Genomic DNA, 25,380 nt, shown 5'->3' on the forward strand with positions numbered 1-25,380 from the left:
TTAAACATGATTATTCTCATCGTACTCATGTTATCAGTTGCTATTTTATTCTTATCTCTGCCTTAATGTGTTTTCTATTCTTCTTCTTGTCTTTTTCCTTTGTTTCCAATTTCCTTTTTTATTCTTTAACTATTAGTAAAATGCTTCCCATATCATATAATAATCAGATTGTTCCTTCTCCTTAATTGCTAGCGTTAGTCTATTTATTTTTGCACATTCTAATATTTTCCTAATCACCTTCTCTTCAGTAGGAATCTCTTCATTTTTCCAATAGTGTGCAAATGCAATTCTAGCTGCTGTTAATTAAATATTTATTGAGGAAAATGATCCAAAGCAGCATATCTCTGTGTGTGGCAAAGTATGTGAGCCTCTAGGATTATCAGTTTGAATCAAAATTCTTACTGAACTTCCAATAGGATTTTATCCAGTTGGCTCAACTGAAATGCTTCCCAAGCAAATCAGCCTCTTAAGGGAATCAGCTATGCTACCAAACTTTTGAAGAGTGATGTCGAAGATCTATTGCTTTGGCTTTCTTATGCTTGCTCTATTTCAAGAAAGATAAATAACTATCAGAAAGTCAACAGAAAGCTCACTCTAATTCAGTACTCTTATCAGATTTTTTTTTTAAAAAAAAACATTTTTTACCCTAAATGAAAGTGCTATTAAAGTTTCTAAATGAAATATAACATCTTAATTTGCACTAGGAGCTTATAAAATGCAATTATTACATATGAATTTGATGACTAGTATTATTTATAAATTATAAAAAATATATACTATGTTGTATGGCAAGAGCTGAAGTTAAGTTTTATTTATATTTGCTGTAAAAGAAGTCATAAGTCATTTTTTCTGTATATACATTGAATATTTATGATATTTGGCCCATGAAAATGTTACATTTCTGAAGAAGAGATTATCTGAATGAATAAAGTTAATTTGGTCTTTCAAGTCTCTCAAGAATGGATTTGTTGCCACTATAACTGAATCCATCCACTTCACTACTGGTTATCTCCTTCCTTCCTTCCTTCCTTCCTTCCTTCCTTCCTTCCTTCCTTCCTTCCTTCCTTCCTTCCTCTTTTCCTAGCATTAGAGCTTCTCTAGAAACCTAGGTCTTCACATACTTTAATGTATCCAAAAGAGAGTAAATGTGTTTGTTTTCTTGATTGTTTATTATATTCCCAGACGTTTTCCCTATACTAAAATTTAATGCTCTCCCTCCCCTGCTTCTTCAAAGTCCAACTTTCGCTTCCATACAGTGTCACAGAGAATACTATGGCCTACAGAATTCTGTGTAGAGAATTGTGGGTATAGTCATTTCATAGTATTCTAATATGTTTTCTCAAGACTGTAACTCCCTGCTCTTCCAAATGCTAGCCTGCAGTTTATTTCTTGACTGTTACTTGCTTTTATCCTAAAAGGCAGAAGCTATTCAAGACTTCGATGTTTTCATTGTCAGTTCTAACACTGCTTGTTCTATCTGTTTCATTAGTTTGGACTTCTTTCTATTTAGCTTCAATCCAATTTCTGTTACTGTTCTCCTTGATTTTCATTACTAGAGCTTTGAGAACTTTGCATTTTCGGATGTTACCATAATATCTTTTGCATAGTAGAGTTATTGTTTCTTTGCATTACTTAGAGAAATAAATGTCATAAATTTGTTGTCTACCTCTGCCTTCCTGTGGTCTCGTTTTTTAATTAGATTTTTTTTGCATGGATAATTTACCTGCATGCTAAAGGACTTTATAGAAAAATATATTTAACTTTCACCAATACCATTTCCCAAGAAATGCTCGCATAAAATACACTTTGGCAATGTCACCTAATTCTTGACTTGTTAAGAAGTATTTGCTTTCTGTTTCAGATGTTGGGTCTCAAGTCACAAAAAACCTACAAAAATTACTTTTGAATTTTAAACACTTTCAATATACTATAATTTTAAAGTCATGGATTTTGCTATAAATGATCAAATGCTAATATACCAAATGTTCCTCCTTAGTTTCTCTGTATATAATAGTGTTTGAATGAAAAATGGGCACTTTAACATGTATATCTTGGCTTGAAGCCTGGGAAATGGGAATGGATCAAGTGGGAATGGATCTTCTTTCCTGTTTTTTTATTTTTTAGCTTATTGCTATTTTTGTTGCATGTACATACTGTTCTCTTTTTTTTATAAACAATTTTTATTTGTTCTGAACAAGGACAAACAAACATAAAAATAAAAAACCCATCTTCCATTACAAATTGTAGAAAGTGTGTCAGTTGGTAACAGTATTTCCATGCATCTCTTCCATAGTCACCACCTGCTTTTCATATCAAATCACATAATTTAAATTCACCTATATGCATGTATATCACAATTATTATATCTCGACCTTAATTTGACTATAATTGTTTTTACGTCCTTTTATATATAATATTCAAAATCTAGAATAAGATTCAACATTCCATTAAATCATCCTAAAATCATCCAATCACAATACATCTTTATAACATATTCTAGATAAAGTTTTTAAACCTCCTCTCGTAATCTCAATGTGTTGTTTATAAAAAATTTCATATTATCAAACTAATATATCTATATGTATTGTTATCATTATTAATCATTATTTAGCGAGCCGAGGTGGCGCAGTGGTTAAATGCAGCACTGCAGGCTACTGCTAGATCAGCAGTTCAAATCCCACCGGCTCAGGGTTGACTCAGCCTTCCATCCTTCCGAGGTGGGTAAAATGAGGACCCAGATTGTTGGGGGCAATATGCTGACTCTCTGTAAACCGCTTAGAGAGGGCTGAAAGCCCTATGAAGCGGTATATAAGTCTACTGCTATTGCTATATTGCTATGAACTATAGCTATTGTCGCTTCATTTTATACATACTACTAGTAAACTAAATTTAGCTTAATTTTTATTATACATTTTCATTGCATCAACCTGTATCACTCCAGCAATAGTACGGTCTTATATTTCTTGCCATTTGTAACATTAATGTTCTAGTTACTTTCTTAATAAATCTTGTATAAACCTCGCTTGGCAACATGCTGTTCCTTTCGTATCTCAGAAAAGCTTGAAACCCAACATCTGCTCTTTTCATCAACTTATCTTTGGTTATCACTAGTGTTTATATCAAAATTTCTCTCCTTACTCCATCAATTTTTCTCTCTTTTCTTCTTCTGTGCTTTGAAGTCTGGGGGAGAGTTCCAATCCATCCATCTCCCCTTTCCATATTCCGCCCTTGCCATTACCAACCACGTTCACTTTGTTGTCAGTATCCACAGTTTTCTTATCTCTTTGCTCATTTTTTTCTTTCATCTTTTGAATTCTGTCCTCAACTTTCTTCATTTGGTAAACATCCTCAGTTTCTCCATCAGATTTTTCTGTTTTGTATTCCATATTCTCCAATCTCTTTTCAATTCTCTTTTCTCTGTCACAACTAATAGATTTTGAATTTCAAACATAATCATTTGTAATATTACAGTTTCTTTTTCCTGCTCAGCCATTCTTTCAATTTTGCAGACACTGCCGCTATAGGGTTCAAGGCTATTTTAATAAACTTCAAACAGGTTCATTTATTATATTTCAAGTCAAAATGTTATCTTCCCTCCAATAGCTAGTGAAAGAACTTCCAAAAGGCACCTGTATAAACAACTTGTGCTCTTCCTACTATCACTGTCAGTAAACAAACTGAAAGAACCTTGAATCTCAAGTGATCAAAGAGAAAAAAGAAAAAAACAATATATCCAGCCTCTAAGTGGCCGTGTAACTGCTTTTCCTCCTGTTCTTACAACCCTCTTTATAATCCTTCTTATTTTCTTCTTTATATTCCAAGCTTAAGAAAGAGAAAAAAACCCTTAAATGGAGATCAAAAACAATCCAATCAATCAAATAAAGCATTATAAAAAAAGGAGAATTTTAATCCATAGGTATAAGCAAAAGTGAAAAAAGAAGAAGAATTAATCCATTCAGTTTAAAAAATAGGGAGCCCCTGTAAAAATTCCATCGTGAAAAAAAATTAGAAACTGGAGTTCAATGCAGATCAATCTCACTGCCTACAGTCTTCTGTCTTCAATCTTAACTTAATTTTTTTTCTTCCTCTAATAAAATTTCCTCACCAATTTGACACACTTCTCTTTCCACTTTCTTCCCATTCCGGAGCTGTCCCAACTTCAGCAGCTTCATTAGCTGCGTTTCTGTCGCCAGAAAAAAAAGGCTATTTCCTGGATCTTTCAGGGACTTTGCGGTGTCCCTGAGATCAGCAGAAGGTGCCCTTCTCAATCACCGTCTCTGCGGGATGGTTTAGGTCCAAATGGACCGTCCAGTGGCCGAAATTCGACTGCGATCTCAGAACACCAAGATCGCACATTGTGCCGTTGCGACGTCAACTCTTTTCCTTTACATACCATTCTCTTTAGCCACCTATACAGTATTGAAATGAAATTGTTTTCTAAAACTTGCCTTTAAATGTGATTATATAATATTTGTTATTTCCTATAACAAACTGTGGGGGATAAAATAAAGTTGTTCTACTTGTGGATTTCTGCCTTTCTGTTTGTCTTCCAACCAGAATCATGGGTAAACTAAACAGGACTTGAAACATTTGGCTAACTTTGAAGAAAAATGTGAAAAGTCATTTTATTGGACAGAACTAATTCATAGGAATTTACGTGACCCTTAATTTGTGCAACAAACGAGGGGGAGGGGATAGGAAACCTGACTGACAGTCAGTGAAGACAGATGTCTGAATGGACATGTAAATTCCTGTTTATTTAAATGGGATCTTCCCATTAGGAGAACTTGCTGCTTGGTGTTAAGAGCAGAATTCATTATTCAGTTTTGCTTGTTTTCTTTTACAGGAAGTAGCTGCATTGTTTTTCATCAGTTTAGTTTAGACTAGAGCTAATTTCTCTCTACCTGACCACACGAAACCTTTTCACAGTATACAATCTTCAGTATAAGATAGAGGGCTTTTCAGTGGCAACTCCCATGCAGTGGAATACTGTCCTCTCAGAATTGCATGCAATCCCTTTCGCAAATCTCTGAAGATCTTCTGTTCTAATGGATATTTAGGAATTAACTACCAGCCAGCTCTGGTTGGTTCTTTTATTTTGTTGTTTCTAGTTTGCAGCACTCGGAATAGATTGGGGTAGTTCATAAGTAGAGAAAAAAGCTAATTTGCCAGGTATGACTTGTTGTCATATGAAAGTTTTTCAAAAGCAGTAGTTCTCTGAAGTGATAGGATTCTGCATGTTAGAGAAGATTAAACAGTAAGATTGAAAGTGGGGGTTGAAATAAGCTATAGTGTACAATGTTCCTATTCAAAATGCAAGATACAAGCAATACACTTTATTAGGGTACTACATTATTTTCTTTTTTTTTCTTCCTCCAATAATCATGCATCATGTCATGATCACAGACATGGTAGCTTTTCCTTGAACTGTTGCCAATCCCTTTCCTAAATTTGTTTCTAAATACTTATTTTGCAAACTGTAAAGTGCCTCAGAGTTTACAAACATCTCATGCTTTGTGCAGATTGTGTCACTTTGACGATTAATGAATCCATACATTTCTTTGAAATTAAAGTAAAAGAGGAAATGAATCTTCAATCGAAATACCAAGTGGTTTGTTATTTCCTATAACATGTTTGTTATAGGAAATAACAAATATTATATAAATTATGGGAATAACATGCTTGTTAAAATTAAAGGAATTAAAGGCCAGTATGGTCTTTGTGTATCTGAAATATAGCAGAAAATGGAGATTATGTTTATTTAAATGTTATGGTGCATTTTAAACTGGATAGATGGCAAGGGATTCATTTTGCTAGAAATAGCTAAAGTGATTGTTTGTGCTCATGGGTGAAATTATTTAGCTTGGCAATGGGAAAACCCAGATTCAGTATCTTAAGTAAATTTGAGCTCTATTTAGGTATTATGAAATCCACAGTGCTCACTAGGTGAAGGTTTAAGATCACTCTTCGCTGCCTCTCAGATAATAGCATTTTGTATAAATATCTGCAGAATAGATTTCATGCAAGCCAGCTCCCAAAGGCTTTGCAGTATCTGAACAGAACTACTGTGGAAGTAGAATTATAAAGCTACCCTAAGCTGCTTTCTGTTGATTTTCCTTCCATCACACATACTAGCCACATTAAAAAAAGGGAGCAATCACTGTCTTATGTTTGCTTCTGTTGTGGCTTCTTAATGTTATAAGCAGTGATGCTCCTAATTTTTCCGAATCTCAGAAATGGTTCCTCAAAAGATTGTACTGAGTGGTTATGAATATTGTGAGTTATGACACTGATTAAATTCTTAATATCAAGGCTTTTAAAAACTCTTCTTTATTGAGAGGCAAATGGTTAAATTTTTTTGGCTTCATATTAAAAGCTAACTGGAGTTCCCAGTTTTCTTTAGTTGATTTACCAGTTTTTTTAACTTTTCAACATTACTCCTTATCTCATAATCAGTGACTGAGATGAGCAATAGGTAAAAGAGAAAACAGTGGTATGCTCCTTGATTTACTCTCTAGTCTGGTGCATTGGGATATGTAATTTAACTAACTGGAAGATAATTCTTTCCTTGATTAAATCTTGGATAATTACTGAATTAATTTGAGGCAAGCATGGCATATAGACCATCTGTTATAGAATAGACTCCCTTATAAGATGTTTTGAAAACTAGCAGAATATAAGTTTCTAGAAGAAATTGTGGAATTTGAAGTTAGTATAGCTAATACATTGAAATAAATTGTTACGATATATTGTACCAGTGTACAGTATTACATTTCTGGTTCATATTAATTTCCAATTACTAAACTAATCTAAAGGAATGATTCACCCTATTACAAAAGATTTTCAAAAGGTGACTAATAAGTCCCGGAAATGTGAAAAATAAACTTCATTTCTAATGAAAATGTTTTGAGAATGAAGAAAGATCGTTATTAATAAGCGATACATCTTTCTGACGGTTCTCATCTCCCTGCAGTGCTCTTGCGGAACTGAAGTATTGTTATTTGGTTTGGGAGAAAATACCATTTTAGGGACTTGAGTAACTGGACCTGAAACAAAAACCATAACTTTTTTAAAAAATGTTCTATTAATAGCCATTTTTAGAACAGTGCCAAGATAGATCTTTTATTGTGGCATTCCCATAGAAATTATTAAAATGGGAGAATAGGTTTCTGAATGCTACTTACAGAGGCAAAATCAGTTGAAGTAATTCTGAACTTGCAGCCAAGTGTCCTTTTTAGTTTTTTCTAAAACTTTTAAATTGGAATGTTTGTTTATAATTGGTTGCGTTCAGGATCTTAAAACTGGCTCACAGAACCTGGACCGTGCGATTTGTTTTCCCTTTAAATACAAAGTTCTGCTCTCCCTTCCCACTCTGCTAAGTAGCTAAACTACTGCTGATTATGAGTAACTCTATTGTTCTGGTTATATTGGCATAATGTTTAAAAAGTGTGTGTGTGTGTGTGTCTGTGTCTGTGTCTCTGTGTGTGTCTCTGTGTGTGTCTATAATTAGGAGATTATTAACTGGAGAGTTAAGCTAGCTTTCCTTCAAAATGGTGTTTGATAGTCTTCGTTGGCATCACCATTGCTTTTAATTGCTATCATTTGCAAGCAATTATGAAGGAAAAAGAAAAACATCAGCAAATGTGCATTGATATGGGACAATTACATGGATTCACAGAAATCAACCTTCACTAGCAAGTTTAGTGTAAGACAATTCTATGAAAATTGCATACTGCTTTCCCCAAGAAAATGTCTTTTCTTTCTTTATCTTTATTATTGTCATTGGTCAGCATTATTTACATTTCTGTAAACAAGATTCAAATACAAAGACATTTTAACTGATTAATAAAAACAAAATGACTCCTACTACAAAACACTATAAATACAAGATGCAGAATACTAAAAATCTAATATTTAAAATTGATTAATAAAATTAAGGTCACAAGACCTTAAAATTAGAATGGATTAAGCAGCATAAAGCAATAGCAGCCAAAATAAATTTTGTGATGCTCCTAGAGATGTTAACCTTGTAGTCTGACAGTAAAAAATGAATAAACTCCTCAACAGAACAGGTGCTGCTTCTGTTAGTAAGCAGAGTTATGAGGGAAGGGACACTGAAGAACATGTGAGGTACAGTCTCAGTTTCCCCCACTGTCATAGGGCAGGTTTGCCCTGCCAAAAGGGTATTGTTACTCTTCATGTCCTGTCCAGCAAAGTAGGAATAACACACCTCTTGTTCCCTATTATATTTTTGACTTAACCTTAACAGAAAATGTGACAATGATTGTAATTGTTCTAATTTCTAATAGGCAGAAGTAAGACTTACTTGAATGCCATATACTTATTTTACATGCAGTTTAATAACAATAAAGTGTTTTAAAATACTCGTGAAATTTTTAATTTGTAATCTACTTGATTGACTCCAAACATGGTTAAATCAGAATCACTGAATTCATAAGATGGGAATAAGTAATAGCTAACAAGTCTTATTATTTCATCAATTTTACTAAATCTGGATTTCTCAAGCAGAATTTGCCTGCTGCCACTGTGTTCTTAATTCTTCAAAAGCAAAGATGTTGGGTTCACAAAACAGGGGATTTCAGAATGTCTTCTTACAATAAGTGTGGTGTTCATATGCACCTCTTAGTAAAATGGTATCCAAACTAATTTAGCAAATATATAACTGTGAGAAATCTGTTTATGAACTGTGCTACTTAGTTTAAACTTGTTCCATATAGAGATATAATTTAATATTGCCTGTGTAAATCTGGTAATCTGTTTCAGTTAATAAGATTTAATCTCTTAGACTTTAATTTTCCACTCTTTGTGCCTGACCTACCTAATGTTGATTCTAAACTGTTAAAAATCTTGTAAAAGCAGCAAGCTCTTCTTACAGTTGTATTAAACAATGGCTAGATTTTAGACTGTACAAACTTGCTGAATTCTGTGGAGATGTTCTACCTTGAAGCTTTCTGGGTTTCTGGAACCGATAGCTTTCTTTCTCATACAAGTAGCAGTCCAAATCCCAAGTTGAAAGTGAATCTATGCCTTTGGCCTTCCTCCAGCATTCCTCACTGAGCAAGTAAGAATTTGGAATGTCAGAAAATAGCAGAAGGGGAGGGAAGATACAAGTGTGTGAAGGCGTTCCTGATTTGGAGGACGGAACAAAACACAGCTTCATCTGGATTGCCCTTTTCTGAAGCAGCATTCCTTCCTTATTTGTACTTTCTCACTGATGATGCAGCTCAGTTCCAGCAATGAAGATCTGCCTCATAAATGCTGTGGATTAAAAGTGTTCTTCATGGAACTCTGTTCCTAGCTGGACAAATGACCAGTCTTTAGGGTTTGTTGTTTTTGTGATCAGATTTCTTTTGTTTTTGGTTATCTGGAGACATCCTGGCTTTGCTGTATGGAAACTGTTGTTTAGGAAGAAATATTTTGGAAAATCTGAAAAGTGATTTAGTTTTGAGGTTGGTTTTGTATGATTACAGAAGCTCCCTGGTTCTATCTTGCTATGATTAAAGAATTATGGAATACTGCTGACTGTAATATGTTTTTTACGGACATTATCTGGATACTTAGAAACTTAAAACTTTGAAGAATGGATAAAACACTGTAATTGTCAAAACAGTTTCTTCTTACTTTAGACATCACTATACATCTTCAGCCAGAGACAGAGGAGTACTATCTTATTGCTACTGAAAGTTGCCTTGCTACCACCCTGAATGGACCATGTCTTCCTTGTATACCAGGAATAAGGAGTATACTCGAAGCAAAAAGTCTCAGTCTGATTCTCCCCCATCATCTCCTTCCCCGATTGCAAAGACGTTCAGAGTAAGCAGTCACTTAATTTCTATATATTTATTTCAACCTCTAAGGGCTTGTCTTAATTACACATTACATATATCTTTCCTAAATGTAGTCTCAGTGCATAGTTTGTTTCTGATCTCAAGGTCTTGGAGTACAGGAAAGCCCTAACAAGGCTAGAAGGAGACTTCAATGACATGAAACATCTTAATTTTATCTGTAGCTGCTGCCTCCTATTTCTTCATAAAGATCAGGAATTGCGTTAGCTACATATTTTGTATCAGCACATAGTTTTTTTAAAAATAAAAATGAGACAAAACCTGAACAGCTTGTTAAACTGCTGTGTTTCTCAAGTCTAACATATTTAAATATTTCATTTTAAAGTTTGGTGGTATATTGATGGAATGATATGATGTGTAATACTCTAAAATAACCTGGATCTCTCATACAACAATTGTAATTGTTTCATATTATTTCTTCAAATGACAAGAGTCCCATTTGCAAGTAGGCATTATAGAGAAACTTGAGGACTCAGATTCTTCAGACATTTCCTTGAATTGCTCCTTTTCTGTCTCAGAAGTTTAAAAAGAGACAAGTTAATATTAATTGATCAAAACATGATTCCTACTTTATATTCACTAGGGAATACTGAACAGTTTGAAATGTTTCTGTATAGCAATGATCATTACAAACTTCCCACAGAAATGTAGTGTCTGCATTGTCTTATTTTTAAAAGAAAAAAGTAGGAATAGGTGTACCAGATTAAAGAAATTTTGCTGTGACAAAAGTGGGAAAAAGACTGCACTCCTTTAATCTTGGAATGTTATGAACTTCGCTCTCCATCAGGAGTGTTCTATTTGTGATGGCAGAAAACTATGGGCTTCCATGATGTTGGGTGAATCAAGGGAGTTTTTGGATACCCTGAATACCAGATCTTTTCATTTTCCCAAACATCCCCTACAAATTTCCTTTAGTGCTAAAAATGATGTGGGCAATTTTATTTTCATACAGTATAATCACATTATGAAGATTTAAAAACATTTCTAAAGAATCCAATAAAGGCAAAGTAACATCTAATACTTATTTTATAATGTTGTAAACACATATATATGTGTTTACTTCTGTTTGTTTTGCAAATTTGATGGAAAATATGAATTACTTTCTTTAACTTCAAGTCATGAAGAATGTTTCTCTTGGCTAAGAATTTATCTCTGGAGAAAATATTACAATTGTTAACAATTGTTTTTAAACTTGTAAGGTCACATGTTGTTTTTGCTGTTAGTTAATGTCCTCAGGAATTCCTATCCCACTATTTCTATTACCATGTATTTGTAACTGCTCTGCATTGCTTCTTTGTGCCTCATTAGTAGTTTTCATTACCTCAATCCAGCTTTCTGAAGTGACCTTGCATTTATTTCCTTCCTGCCTTCTTGTGTCTCATCCCTTTGCAGTGAATTTTCTTGCTGTTGTTCTGACCTCTCTTCTCCCTTCAGTAGCAATACCAAGAGTATTAATATCTTCCAGTTTGAAAAGCAGTGAAACCATGTAAAATGACTATATTCTCTATTCAGTTGATGCTTAATGAAGCATTTTTTCTTCTTTCAATTAAGAAGCTCATCAACATTCATTGTTAAGGAAATAAATCAGTCCTTTGTTAGGCCAATGGTAAACAACTTAAAAAGCCACCCTTCAGCTACATGCTTATTATCCTCTTTGCTTTTTTTTTTGAAGCTTTCTTGCTTCTGTTCTATATCATTACAACATAGAACAACTATGTCAATCCTATTTAAACACTTTAATTTTAAAATTAAATTGATTTGCATAATTGCAGAATAAACTTAAACATAAACTGATCATAGATTGGAAAATTGTATTAAAATAAACAGTACAAGTAATACTTGTACGAAACTAAAAATGAATGTCTTTGGTTTGGGGTTTTGGCCCCCTGCACTTTTTTTTAAACTCTTTTTGCCTTCCCCAACACACAAATCAATTGACTGTTTACTCTGTGGTTATGAATTGATTATGTATCATTATGCATCGACCCCTAGCGACTTTATAGATAGATTTCCTCCATGATGATCTATCTCTAATCTGGTCTTTCTGATCGTTTAGTGATACACCCATTGCTACTGCAACTAAATCCATCCACTTGGTTGTTGGTTGTCCTGTTCTTCTGTTTCCTTCTACTTTTCCCACCAATAGAGCCTTTTCCAGGGACTTGGATAATGTATCCAAAGTAGAATAATTTGAGACTGGTCATTTGTGCCTTCGTGAGATTTAACTTGATTGCATCTTTAGTTTCCCCTTATAACTCTGTTCATTTGCTTGAGTCTATTTGCTCTAGGACTATATTTTTGCAGTGTATCTTCTCTTTTAAATTTTATGGGGTTGGTAGTTGTGGAGACATTTATTTCAGCATTTTTATTAGATTAGTGCCAGTGTAGATAGCAGCAGGACATAGTGGCTCAGTGGTGAAGAAGCTGAGCTCGTCGATCAGAAGGTCGGCAATTCAGTGGTTTGAATCCCAGCACTACATAACCGAGTAAGCTCCCATTGCTTGTCCCAACTTCTGCCAACCTGGCAGTTTGAAAGCATGTAAAATGGAAGTAGACAAATAGGAACCACCTTTGGTGGGAAAGTAGCAGCATTCCATGCGCCTTCAGCGTTTAGTCATGCTGGCCACATGACCATGGAGACGTTTTCAGACAGCGCTGGCTCTTTGGCTTTGAAACAGAGATGAGCACTGCCCCCTAGAGTTGGGAACGATTAGGACATATGTGTGAAGGGAACCTTTACCTTTTAGATAGCAGCACTTAGCTGACTTTGGCTAATCATGAAAGCTAAGCAGGGTCTATTCTGATTAGTATTTAGATGTAGTGTTACATGACAATTTTAGGAATATTAATTAGCAAGACTAGAATGTTGAAAAGAAACCTCCCACAAGGCAGTGGTAAACCACTTCCAAATTGTTGCCAAGCTCTGGAGACTACAGCAGCACCAAACTATTAAAATAGGCTGATGCATTCTGGAAATCCAAAAATGGAACTACAAAAACTATAATGACCATTCAATACTACAGAATATATTACTGTTGAAGACTTAAGGCATAAGGGCAAACAAATAATGAACAATTGACAGTCTATGGGGAAGATGGCCCAAAGAATATTTGAAATTAACATAAGAGCAATCAAATAAAAAGGAATTATCTTTGACAATTTAGCAGATTGTTCATTGTAATGCATATGAGGCAAGGAATTGCAAGAGCAACATATTTGTTTCAATAAGATGAAATAATGGTTTTATAAAGTAACACATTCAAATTAGCAAGACAAAGATGAAACAGAAGTTCAGAGAATGTCGGTGAAATGATTTATTTTACACAGTGTTCAGCTATAGAAGGAAAAAGCAGGCAACAAAATTTCAGAACAACAAAGAAAACCAGGATTTCAGAGTTTTCATATTATAGCAAAACTCTTAAAGAAACAAAGCGTAAAGTTAAATCAAAATTTGTAGCTCTGAGATTTGGGGTTCAATTTAATATGTTTAAAGTGAAATAGCCTACCTCAGGCATTTAGTGGGCCCTTTTTGGCTGCACAGAGAATTTAGATATTTTTTTCTTGAAATTTTTATACACAGTTCAGTTGAGGCCTTGGTCACCATTTGGAAGGAGGCTATGGCAACAGATTGTCCTGAGGATTATCTCTGTGCACAGATTCTGTGAGGTCCCCTGGTTTTCAAAGGGCCTACAAGAGAATCAATCAAGAATGCCATTGGCATTTTACAGGGAGCAAATCCAAACAGATGCAAGTACAAGTAGTCATTTCTTAACCAACTGTTCAGTGACCATCCAAAGCACTGAACAAATGGTATTTAGGATTGGTCTTTGACTGACTATGACTGTTGAATCATCACTGTGTTCACATGATCAAAATTTAGGTGCTTGGCATTTGTAATTGCAGGTGCACTTCAACTCCCTCCATTGCCATCTCCCCCATCTCTGGCCTTTTGGCCACCCTGTACTCTGACCTGCACTCTGCCACCCTGCATTCCACCATCTCTGACTCCCCAATGCCCTTTGCCATTTTTGTCCCACTGCTGACAAAGTGTACCCAGCCAAAGCAGCTGCTAAATACTTATGTCCACCACACAGCCAACAAATGCTTCAGCCTGATGTGCCTTGTCAGCAGGGCGAGGAAAAAGATGGAGGGCAGCTGGGGACAGCAGCAATGTCCCAGTGCAAGATGGCTAGAGTGGTGGACAGCAAGGTGGCAAAAATGAGGAAATGAGGAGATAGGTGGAGGATGGAAATTGAAGCTCAGTATGGCATCACACAGTAAGGCAGAGCAGAAGTATGAGGAGCACAACCGGGAAATGACTATTGGAAATCACATCGCTAAATTGTCTAGTCATGTTTTTCTTAATGGCTGCTTCACTTGGCAACAAAAAGTATGATCCCAATTAAGGTTGTTAAGTGAAGACTGCCTGTAAGAACTTTTGGTGAACTCTTGCTCATGGGAGAATGGGCAATGAAAAAAGCTTATTTTCTACCTTACTGCATCTTTCATGTCAGCTAGCAGGCTCTTCTGGCTCAGGAAGAATTGGTGGAGCAATTACAGGTTCACTGTGGGGTTTTTCTCATCATTTGGTGAATAAAGTTGCTCAGTTTCACTCTAAGTTTGAATCCTATGGAGGTGACTGAAGCACAGTCTTCTAGAGTGAGTTCAAGTCTGTTAGTCTTCAGGGAGTGGACAGGAATTTTGGAGATATAGATGTCTGCCATATGTATTATATCCATGTCCCTCGTGGTTGATTGAGGCCTCCAAGAATCCACATGTGAATGGATCCAAGTGGTGGTAAATGCCTTTGGAGGGGAGGGAATGGTTCTGCTAGCTTTGAAAGAGATGGTGATATGCCCATTCCTCAAGAGATCATCCTTGTACTAAGTTAATCTGGACAATTTTCATCCAGTTTCCTACAATCTCTTCTGTCAACCTATTGTTTCAGAGGACCTTGGAAGAAGCAGTTCATCTTTCCAGTTGAGATTCAGACCAGTACTGAAATGGTTTTGGTCATGCTTGTTGTACTGAAATGGGTTTGGTTGTGCTTGCTGATCACCTATTGCAAGCTTAGAATAGGAGTGATACATTAATCCTGGGCCTTCTTGATCCTAGGTGGCCTTTATACCATCAGCCTAACCTATAGTATACCTCTGGATCAGGGGATCGGAGTGGTGGACAACATTTTACATTAGTTCTCTTTGAGGCCCAGTATGTGTTGATGGGAGAGGAATTTTCAAGGGTATTCCCCCCCTCTTTGTGGGCTACCACAGGACTCTACCTTCCCCCCCCCTCTTTTTTATATCTACATGTAACCACTAGTTGAGGTCATCCATCAGTACAAGTTGATGTATTACCAATATGTTGCAAATGACACCTCTGTTGCCAACTATCTAAGTGAAGCTGAGGAGAGTCCTAATGTCTGATAGGTATGATAGCTGGAAACGATAAAAGAGGTTGTGGCTCAACTCTGCCAAGACTGAGTAGCTATGGATTCTAAATTCCCTGGATCTGGGAACTAGAGGATTTCCATCTTTAGTTCTGGATAGAATGACACTGCCCTGTTCAGACTTGGTGTACATCCGATGATTCTCCTGGATACACACTTCTACTTGAAGAGTAGGTGGGCAATTATGGCCAAGGAGAACATTCTACAATTGCATCTGGCATGCTACCTGTGCTTATTCCTGGACTGGGAGGCCTTGCTCCTAATTATTCATATCTTAAGTGACTTTGCAAAGTAGTATTGCAATGGTATCTACATGGGGCTGCTCTGAAGATCATCCAGAAACTTCAGTTGGTCCATAATGCAGCAGTATAGATAGCAATAGACACATTTAATCCTGTCCATGTAACACCACCAGTCTGCAGTCTGTACTGGCTCACGATAGGCTTCTGGGTGTGATTCAAGATATTGGTTATTATAGGATATTTGCTGCCATTGTGTTCCATGGGGGTGGGTGGGGGGAATTCTCCAGTTTCTTCTTTTAAACTTTGCCATCTCATGGGAACTAGGAAATACTTTACGACTTTTCTATAACTATCTCCGTGGAATGATCTTCTCTTTGATATATAACAGGTCCAAATTTTGCTTGCCTTTAGAAAGGCAATTAAGTTTCTGGCTTCTTCCAAGGCATTTGGATCCAGTTAAATTAAATTCTATTTTTGTTATTTAACTATTTTGCTTAGTTGCTATTTTTTATTGTATTACCTTTTTAATGTTATATGGATTTTTTTTTCTGTTTGTCCTTATGAAATCACATAGTTTGAGTTGGGTAGCTGTACAAACCCAATAAGTAAGAAAGTAACAGAATAAAAGTTGGAAGGGGCCTTTGAGGTATTTTAGTCTAAAGCTAATTTTAGTCTAAGCAGGAAACTCTAACATTTAAGACAAATGGCTATCCAATCTCTACTTAAAAGTGTTAGAGCATCTATAACTTCTGAAGTTAAACCATTCCACTGATTAAATGCTCAACAGTCAGGTAATTTCTCCTTATTTCTAGGTTGGTTCTCTCCTTGATTAGTTTCCATTCATTGTTTCTTGTTCTGCTTTCAGCCACTTTGGAGAATAGCCTGACCCCTCTTCTTTGTGGCAGCCCCTTAGATGTTGGAACACTGCTATCATGTCCCCCCAGTCCTTCTTTTCACTAAACTAGACATACCCAATTCCTGTTCTTCATGTTTTAGCCTCCAGTCCCCTAATCATCTTTATTGCTGTTTTCTACACACTTTCTAGTCTCAATATCTTTTTTATATTGTGCTAACCAAAACAACACAGTACTACACGGATTTTGAAATGTAACTTCCCCAGTGTTTAATTGTGGCTCATGCATTAAACATGTAGATTGCACAAACTGAAATCTACTATATACAAACAAAAGAAAAGTAGAAATATTCATGAATTCTTTTTTTAAAAATGTTCATCGTAGCATTTTCCCACAAATGTAGGGTCTGCTTTTTTTTCCAGATCAACTAAGTGCTGATCTATTTGTGACAGGAATTGACTGACCAACTTGCTACCCAAACTTTCAATCACAGGTTTAGGTACAAAAGCCAGCCAAGTATTAAATCATGGGCTTAGGTATGAAAGCCAGCTGGATGACTTTGATCCAAAGTCACCCACATAACTTTCATACCTAGGTCAGAATTAGAACTCATAGTCTCCTAGTTTCTAGCCTGGTACCTTAACCACTAGACCAATCTGGCTCTCAAAATGTTTGTGAACATTTAAGAATCATTAATGATATCTTTACTTATTCTTATAATTTTCTTTGTATTAAGTGTTTACTTTCTATCACCACTGTTCCAATTAATGGTGAAAAGTGTAAAACAGTAAATAGCTTCCATAAATAATAGTCATATTGCCAATGTTGGAAGATATAATTGAAGAAAGTTGGTTCTTTTAGGTTTCAGAATTGATTATGATTTTTCAATAGCCACTTTATGCTATAATCAATCATATTCCAGTTTTATTCTTGAAGTGGCAGGATAATGCTAGCACTTGTTTGCTACATTAAAATTGGTCATCTTCTCTTTTTCTTATCAAAATCCAAATTCATAAATATTGTACATTATTGATGTTAAAAACACTTTATATTACTCCCATAAATACCATATTAGAATTACAGTGATATATTTATATGAACAGCTGTTCTGTGTGAGATGAAAGACCTGTCTGTTCCTTTGCCTAATAATTTGCCCAAGGGAAGGTCAGATGTAAGACACAATAGCAACAATACCAATAATGTTACTTGAAGGCATATATTGAATGCAGTTTCATTTCTAGAAGATGCTGACTACAAAAATTAAGAAATAAGAGAAGACCTTTTAAGGCTTCCTTCCTTCCTTTAATCTGTTTAAGAAAACAGATTCCAACCACTCAGAATTTCCAAAATACTAAAACGTCGGGTCTAGTCCTTCATAGTTCAACTGTTAACAGAAGAATAATCTTCAGGTCAGGTACGTGTTTCCTGTATAAATGCATAGCTCTTTGCTTTAAAGCAAATGTAAAACAACATAATAAAGAGTTCAGCTGTATGATTGCTAATTGTAACATCTGACAACGTTTTTCACCTTTTTCAGTAAAAATGTTCTTTTTGGCTTCAGAAGAGAGAATAAAGACTAAATAAACCAGAACTAATTAAGGAAGGAAACCAGGCTCCATTAATCGAGATTTCTTTCGCTGTATATTTGTATATACTTATCCTATCCTCAGGGAACAATTTCCAGGTGTGGGCCACAATTTGGGTGTTGTCTATTTTGCATTTTTTGGATGTTAACACTAAGTGGCATTTAAGGGAGAAGGCCCAGTTTTCATAGCATGTATGCTTATTGAATTCATGACCCCCAGGAGAACAAAATGAGAAAAATAAGCACAACTATAACCTTGTAATATAAATTTAGATAATCTTATTCATCAGATTTGAGTCTGATTACCTATTTATTAAATGTTAAACCCATGTTGGGCTTGACTTATTGAAATTAAAACTATTAGTTAATGAAGTAACAATAGAAGTTGAAATTATATAATAAATCATATACTATCGCTGCATAATCATTAGTAGTAAAAGGTGAACCTTAGCAAGAAAATATGAGTTAGAAAACCTCAAAGAAGGAACAGTTGTGCATAATTATGTTAACAATCATGTACTTAATTGTTCCTTCCTTGACGTTTTCCAATTCATATTTTCCTGCTAAGGTTTACTTTTATTACTAATGACAGAATATTATAGAAAAGCTATGACATATTTCATAATTTTTAATGTTTAACTGAAGGTCAGTGTTGAATTAGAAAATAATTTTCTAATAGAAATAGAAATTGCATATTAATAGTAAAATAAGAATGTGCTTAAACCTTCCTTCTTTTTGCTTTAGAGTTTTTCAAGGCTTTCTAAAGTAGCACACTAAATTAGTTCTTTACTTAAAATACTTAAAATGCATTTAGGGTACAGACAAAAATATAACAAGAACTTGAGAAAAAGGAGATCAACTTGAAAATGATGTTTCTCAAATTTGGTAACTTTAAGACATATGGATTTCAACTCCCACTATGCTGGCTGGCAAATTCTAGGCAATTTCAACTGTATTAGGAATGCGTATGCTTATTTCCTGCATTGGAGCACAATAGTTGGGCACAATATTTAGAACACCATGATGCAAAAGAAATTCTGTACAGAGTTTAAAGTATTTTTGTAATCTTTGAACCCAGCTGTTGGAAATTGTATTGGAATCTTTTTTGTTTGCAAAAACATACATATGAGAGTCTTCTCCTTTCCCTGTTCCTTTTTTGGATTAAGTATAGGGGTGGGTTCCTGCCAGTTCTAACCTCTTCTATAGAAGAGGTTCCACAAACCTACATTGCCATTTAGAACTGGTTCCAGCTCCCTCCCCCCGCCCGTCCGCACATCATCAAGATGAAGAGCAAGAGGAGGAATTCTGGGATTTGACGTCCACAAGTCTTAAAGCTGTCAAGTTTGAACACCCCTGGGTTTTTTTTTCTAAAGGGTTAGGGGAGCAAAGATCTTGTAACTTGACAGCTTTAAGACTTGCATGCTTCAAATGCCAGAGTTTCTGAGCCAACATTTTGGTTGCTAAGCAAAAGCGTTGTTAAGTGAGTTTCACCACATTTTACAAGTTGACCACGCCCACCCAGTCACATGACTGCCAAACCACTCCCACTCAGTTACATGGCTGGCAAGCCACTCCCACCTGGTTACATGGTCAGCAAGCCACTCCCACAAAGCAGGACACACCTACAAAAGAGGTTCTAAAAAGATTTGAAACCCACCACTGCTTAAGTACTAGTAACAGAAGTAAATAATTGAAGCCAATTTAATGAAGTTTTTTTCTTGGAGGGGGAGTAAATAGCTATTTATGCCCTTGTTCCCCATTTCAAAATTGCATTCTTGTAAAAATTGCAAGAATATGCTTTTAATTACACTTATGCCATCTGTGAATGCTTTTGGATTTTAAAAGTAAGTTTGTAATGTCCCATAATCCTACACATATCTACAATCAAAACAGTATGTTTTTACTGGCTCTTTATAATCCCTTTGTTGTCAACATTGCAAAATAATTTCCAGTACCTAGCCCTGTTCCTTTTTATTAAAAACAGAAATAAAGGAAGCACAATAAAACTAAAAAATACATAGCAATGCAGTTTCATTTGTCCATTTTTCTTTATTTCACTACTGCCACAGGCTCACAGTTGGGTCAGCCAAAAAGTGTTTGGGAAAATTCTCTCAGGGGCTCTTTTTAGTATTCTGTAGATTGGCTAAATTACTGCTTTTAAACTGTTGCTTCTCTTTTGGTTTTGCGGCAGCTTTCTATCCAGAAAACAAAATATAAACTCACAGTTATTAGCTAAGTGTTTGACACATTCCCTCTTTTTGTTTCCTGCATCTACTCTTACAGAGGGATGTAGAAGACACTAATGTACAAAGAAACACATATTGTTTCTGTTATGCTATGATGTGATTTTCAAGATTCCCTTTCAACTCTATTAATAGCCTAAATTCAGAGAGAGCAGTAACATTCTGTACTGATTACAGTTTGTGGACCATCATCAATGGTAGACTTCTATAATTATGGCAGCCTTATGTTGTTATCTACCCTAGTGATTAAAGGTCTCAGGCTAAAAACTGGGAGAGTGTGACTTCTAGTTCCATTTAGGCACGAAGCCAGCTGGGCAACCTTGGGCCAGTCATTACCTCGCAGTCCTAGGATGGAAGCAATGCTAAACCACTTTTGAAATTTTGTAAAGAAAACTTGTCCACACATTTGTCAGAAATTAGACTGATTTGAAGGCACCAAAACAAATAAGGAAAGGTCTATTTTCTTTACCTAACGTTCTAATTGCCATACAAAATTAATATTTGCCTTTTATTTTCTTTGAGAAAACCTGTAAGCAATTTTCCATGCAAGCTGCTTTGGCGTTTTGATTAAAATGCATCCGTTAACAATGCTGCATTAAGTAGAGAGTTGGCTTTAAATAAAAAAGTAGTCTACAACACAGAAACTTATTCTTGTCTCATCTTTAGATTTAAAAACATTGTTATGCAATTGTGGTTTATGTGGGATAAAAACAAACCAAGTACTGGTAAGGATTACAAGTACAGAAGAGGTTACAGCTTTCCAATGGGTACTATAGGAAAGGTCAAATAATTTCCTGTGATTTACGTAGGTTTTTTTATTCACTTGACTAATTTGGCAAAAGCTAAGTTACAATTCTTTCTGTTTCAATGAACATAATTCCTGAAAAGTGTGGTCAGCATTAAAGCCCTTGCTTTAAGAAATTATTTCATTCTGTTCGCTGTAACTGTGTACTGATTTCTCTTTGTATCGCATCTAAACTATATTGTCATGTAATGCTCAAAAAGTATTTAATTAAATTGTAAAACTGGACATATGTTTTCAGTAAAATACTACTGGGGAAAGATGCCATATCTACTATTCCTCAATCATAGAAATTATAAATTATACATATGCATACACTCACACAGACTTTTTTTATATTTATATTTATATTTGAATACATGATAGGCTTGAGAACAATATACCAACTTTGTCTGCCTGAAAGATTATTTTTTCCTACAATTTGTCTTTAAAATAGGAGATGTACTGATAATAGAATAAACAGGAAAGCTGCTGGAAATGCAGGATTCTCTTTCTTTTGAGTAAATACAGTCCTTGCAGTGTACTCCTCTTAAATAGATGAATGCTGCATATTTACACAGAGAAGATACTTCAAAGCAATGTTATTTGAGAAAACTAGCCTGCCTCAGTACTTCGATTGGAATTATGCTTCCTCTTTTGATAATTTTTCTGTTTGAAAGTATTCTAAGTAAAATCTCCCTAGTGGTGCTTGATTGGCAGCTACCTGGTCCTATCCATGCCATTTTCTGCATAACAGAAATCATTTCCTGCTGCATTCTTCCAGAATATTTTTTTTTTACTTCCCAGTGTAGTTTACAGCTAGAAAGGAATTCTATTGTGATCTTCCAACCAAGTCCTAACCAGCCTCAGTCCAGTTTAACTTGCAAGCCCAAACAAGGATGGCTAGATGCTATTATTTTGCTTTGTAGAATATAAGTACTTACATTATAATACTTCAAGTGGATAATCTCCGTATTTGACATATTATGGAAAACTTTCATTAAAAATAATTTTATTTTGTTAAGCATAGATATGAGTTTTCATATACCTCTGCATTTGTCTATTTTTGGAAAAAGAAACTTGGGCTAAGATTCATACAAAATAATGGTGAACTGTATTAAGTTATTCTAAGCAGCAAAACTTGTTAGAGCCATTGTCAGAAAAATATCCAAATGTTGGATAATGGAATGTTGATGGCAAACAATTTGTTTGTTAAAATAAACATGACTTTTAAAACTGCATAAAATGATGTTTTACTTCTAAATAATTTACTGTATAAATTTAAGTTGAGTATGAAATTTAGAAAGCTAATCTGGCTTTGAATCCTAAAGCCTAGATTATCTTATATAATTGCTTTCTAAGTTACTCAGTTTATAAATAAAAGTTTAGAGCATATTTTTCTTTGGTGTCAATTTTATAGTATGTACAGAAATTTTTAAAGTTCTGTTTCAGAGTTGAAAAGAAATAACAGCAGCTGCACATCAGAATGTGATAAACATTGCTTAAGTTAACATTAACTGTAGTACATTTTCTATTTAAAATACAGAATGTGATTTGCTTAAGATGAAAAACATGAAAATTTTGATTAAAAAATTACATTAAAGAACTAATAATATACAAACACTACCTCAGAATTTATCAGAAAAGATAAAAGACTGTTTTTCAGTTATTTATGAAAATATCTCTGCATGTGCATAAAGATTTCTCTTGTAGATAAATGCTCATAGATTTTTCTATAACTATTTATATAATTAATGTGAAAACAAACCACTTACTTTGACAAATATGATCTTTTGAGATATATATATATATATATATATATATATATATATATATATATATATATATATATATATATATAAAGTCTCCCTTTATTTATCAGCACAAATAAAAACACACACACACACATATATATGTGTGTGTGTGTGTGTGTGTGTGTGTGTGTATATATATATATATATATATATATGTATATGTATATGTATATGTATATGTATATGTATATGTATATGTATATGTATATGTATATGTATATGTATATATGGAAAAATCTTTGGCATTAGACATTAGATCTCCAGAAAGAATAGTGTACTTATCTGAATGTGAATATGTGTTTCATCTTCTGTAACAAATGACAAATGCTTAACTGTAAGACTGTATGCTAGTTAGTCATATAAGAATGAGATTTCAACCTTTTAAAAGATCTTCAGTTAATACTGCACTTCTGCATTTATTTAATATAAATATGTTCCATTTAAACACTTTCTTTAAAATTCATGTTGATGCTTTAGTCTAACCACAGTTATCCTGATGTTGCCAGAAATATCTGCTATTATTGGTATATTGCAGTATTTTGCAATATTTTTTAATAGTTCAAAGATTTTATAAATGAATTTCAGAGATATTGTGCTGCTGGAATTATGTTATTTGTCATTTCCTTTCATAATCATATTTTCAGCTTTCCAGCTATAATGCTAAAACTATTTATTGCCACTGCTAATCTGAGCTTCTTTTATATCTATTTACAGCATGAAAGACTCTCCAGGTAAGATTTTCAGAATTCATGCTTTTTTAGAACATCCATCCATCTATCTATCATCTATTTTAATCTAAAATTAAATGATATCTATTTATATCATCTAATTGCCTCTTCTTAACTGCTTATGGAACTATAGCCAGGAGGCTTAATACAGGTAGTCCTCAATTTACAACAGTTCATTTAGTTACCGTTCAAAGTTACAACGGCACTGAAAAAATTGACCTATAACCTTTTTCACACTTATACTTTGCTGTGTCCTAAAGTCATGTAATCACCTATTCCACCTTTTGGCTAGTAAAATCAATGGGGAAGCCAGATTCCGCGCTCTACATGGGGCAGCCTTGAAGAGCATTCGGAGAGTTCAGCTTGTCCAGAATGCAGCCGCGCGAGCGATTGTGGGTGCACCTCGGTACACCCACATTACACCTATCCTCCGCGAACTGCACTGGCTGCCTATTGGTCTCCGGATACGCTTCAAGGTGCTAGTTGTCACTTATAAAGCCCTTCATAGTATTGGACCTGGGTACTTGAGAGACCGCCTGCTGCCAATTACCTCCCAAAGACCTATTAGATCCCACAGATTATGCCTCCTCCGAATTCCATCCGCCGGCCAATGCCGATTGGCGACCACCCAGAGGAGGGCCTTCTCTGTGGCTGCTCCGGCCCTCTGGAACGAGCTCCCCGTGGAGATCCGGACCCTCACCACCCTTCAGGCTTTCCGCAAAGTGTTAAAACCTGGCTGTTCTGACAGGCCTGGGGCTGATGAGTTCCCATCCCCGCTCGAATTGTGTGGCTGTTGATTGCTTTTAAATTGTCTTTGTATTTTGTTCACTTGTCCTTGTTTTTTGTTGTATTATTCCCTCCCCGTGGTTTGTTAGCCGCCCTGAGTCCCTCTGGGAATAGGGCGGCATAAAAGTGAAATAAACCTAACCTATAACCTATTCCCTTCACAACTATGGCAAGAAAGGTTGTAAAATGAGGCAAAACTCACTTAACACATGTCACACTTATCAACAGAAATTTTGAGCTCAATTGTGATCGTAAGTCGAGGACTACCTGTATTTATTTTCATGACTACTATCTTTTATCTGACCAGCATGGTCATCTTTCACCTGAATTCCTTTGTCTTTCTAATATTATATTCTTTCAGTTTTGAATGAACGTTTCTTTCTTTCACTTCTACCCCTGCTAGGTTACAGGTAAATTACTTTGAGCAGTTTGTTATTCTTTTGTCATTCCATTGAGTATCTCTTCTATAAGAACTTTTTTTCCTGTGAAGTTGTAAATGGTTTTGAAAGTGAATGAAGCTGCTTTAAACCATATTTAACTTCAGGCTGGATTCAGCAAGTTCAAGCACTGGCACTAGTGACACCTATAGCGATCGATCCTCAGGCCGCACCAGTGCCTATACCAGAAGAGCCGCGCTCAGCAGCAGAACAGAAGATGATAGTAGCAAGGATTATAAAAAGGTGAGCCAAATTTTTCTTTTCTTTTTCTTTCTTTTCATTTGAAGCCTGTGCTAGGTGTCTCTCACTACCTCAATAGCCACATGCCGAGGGGAATCAGGTACCATGGGAGGCAGGTGATAAAGAGATTTAAATAGGGAATCAGAACATTAAGAGGTTATTTTCTTCTTAACCTTTCCCAGTGTCAAATACAAAATATTCAACTTACCCACTTGGAAGTCTTTGGGAATTGCGAAGAGGATGTTTGCAGGCATATCCAGTTCTCACATGACCCTTTTTGTATCACTAGATAAGATTGTCTTGAGCCCTTCTTTAATTCCCACTGTTTTCTTGTTATCAGTTAATACAAAGCCGT

At 35.2% G+C, this 25,380-nt stretch overlaps 1 protein-coding gene across 1 annotated transcript in view; it reads left to right on the forward strand.

The window, feature by feature from the left end:
- PPP1R12B (protein phosphatase 1 regulatory subunit 12B) overlaps positions 1-25,380 on the forward strand; it is a 121,966-nt gene that overhangs the window by 73,224 nt on the left and 23,362 nt on the right. Inside the window, 2 exon segments of the mRNA XM_032217511.1 lie at positions 23,549-23,565; positions 24,893-25,028. Coding sequence (XP_032073402.1) covers positions 23,549-23,565; positions 24,893-25,028 — 153 coding nt within the window.

The sequence above is a fragment of the Thamnophis elegans genome, chromosome 5, assembly GCF_009769535.1.
Source record: "Thamnophis elegans isolate rThaEle1 chromosome 5, rThaEle1.pri, whole genome shotgun sequence".
NCBI lineage: Eukaryota > Metazoa > Chordata > Lepidosauria > Squamata > Colubridae > Thamnophis > Thamnophis elegans.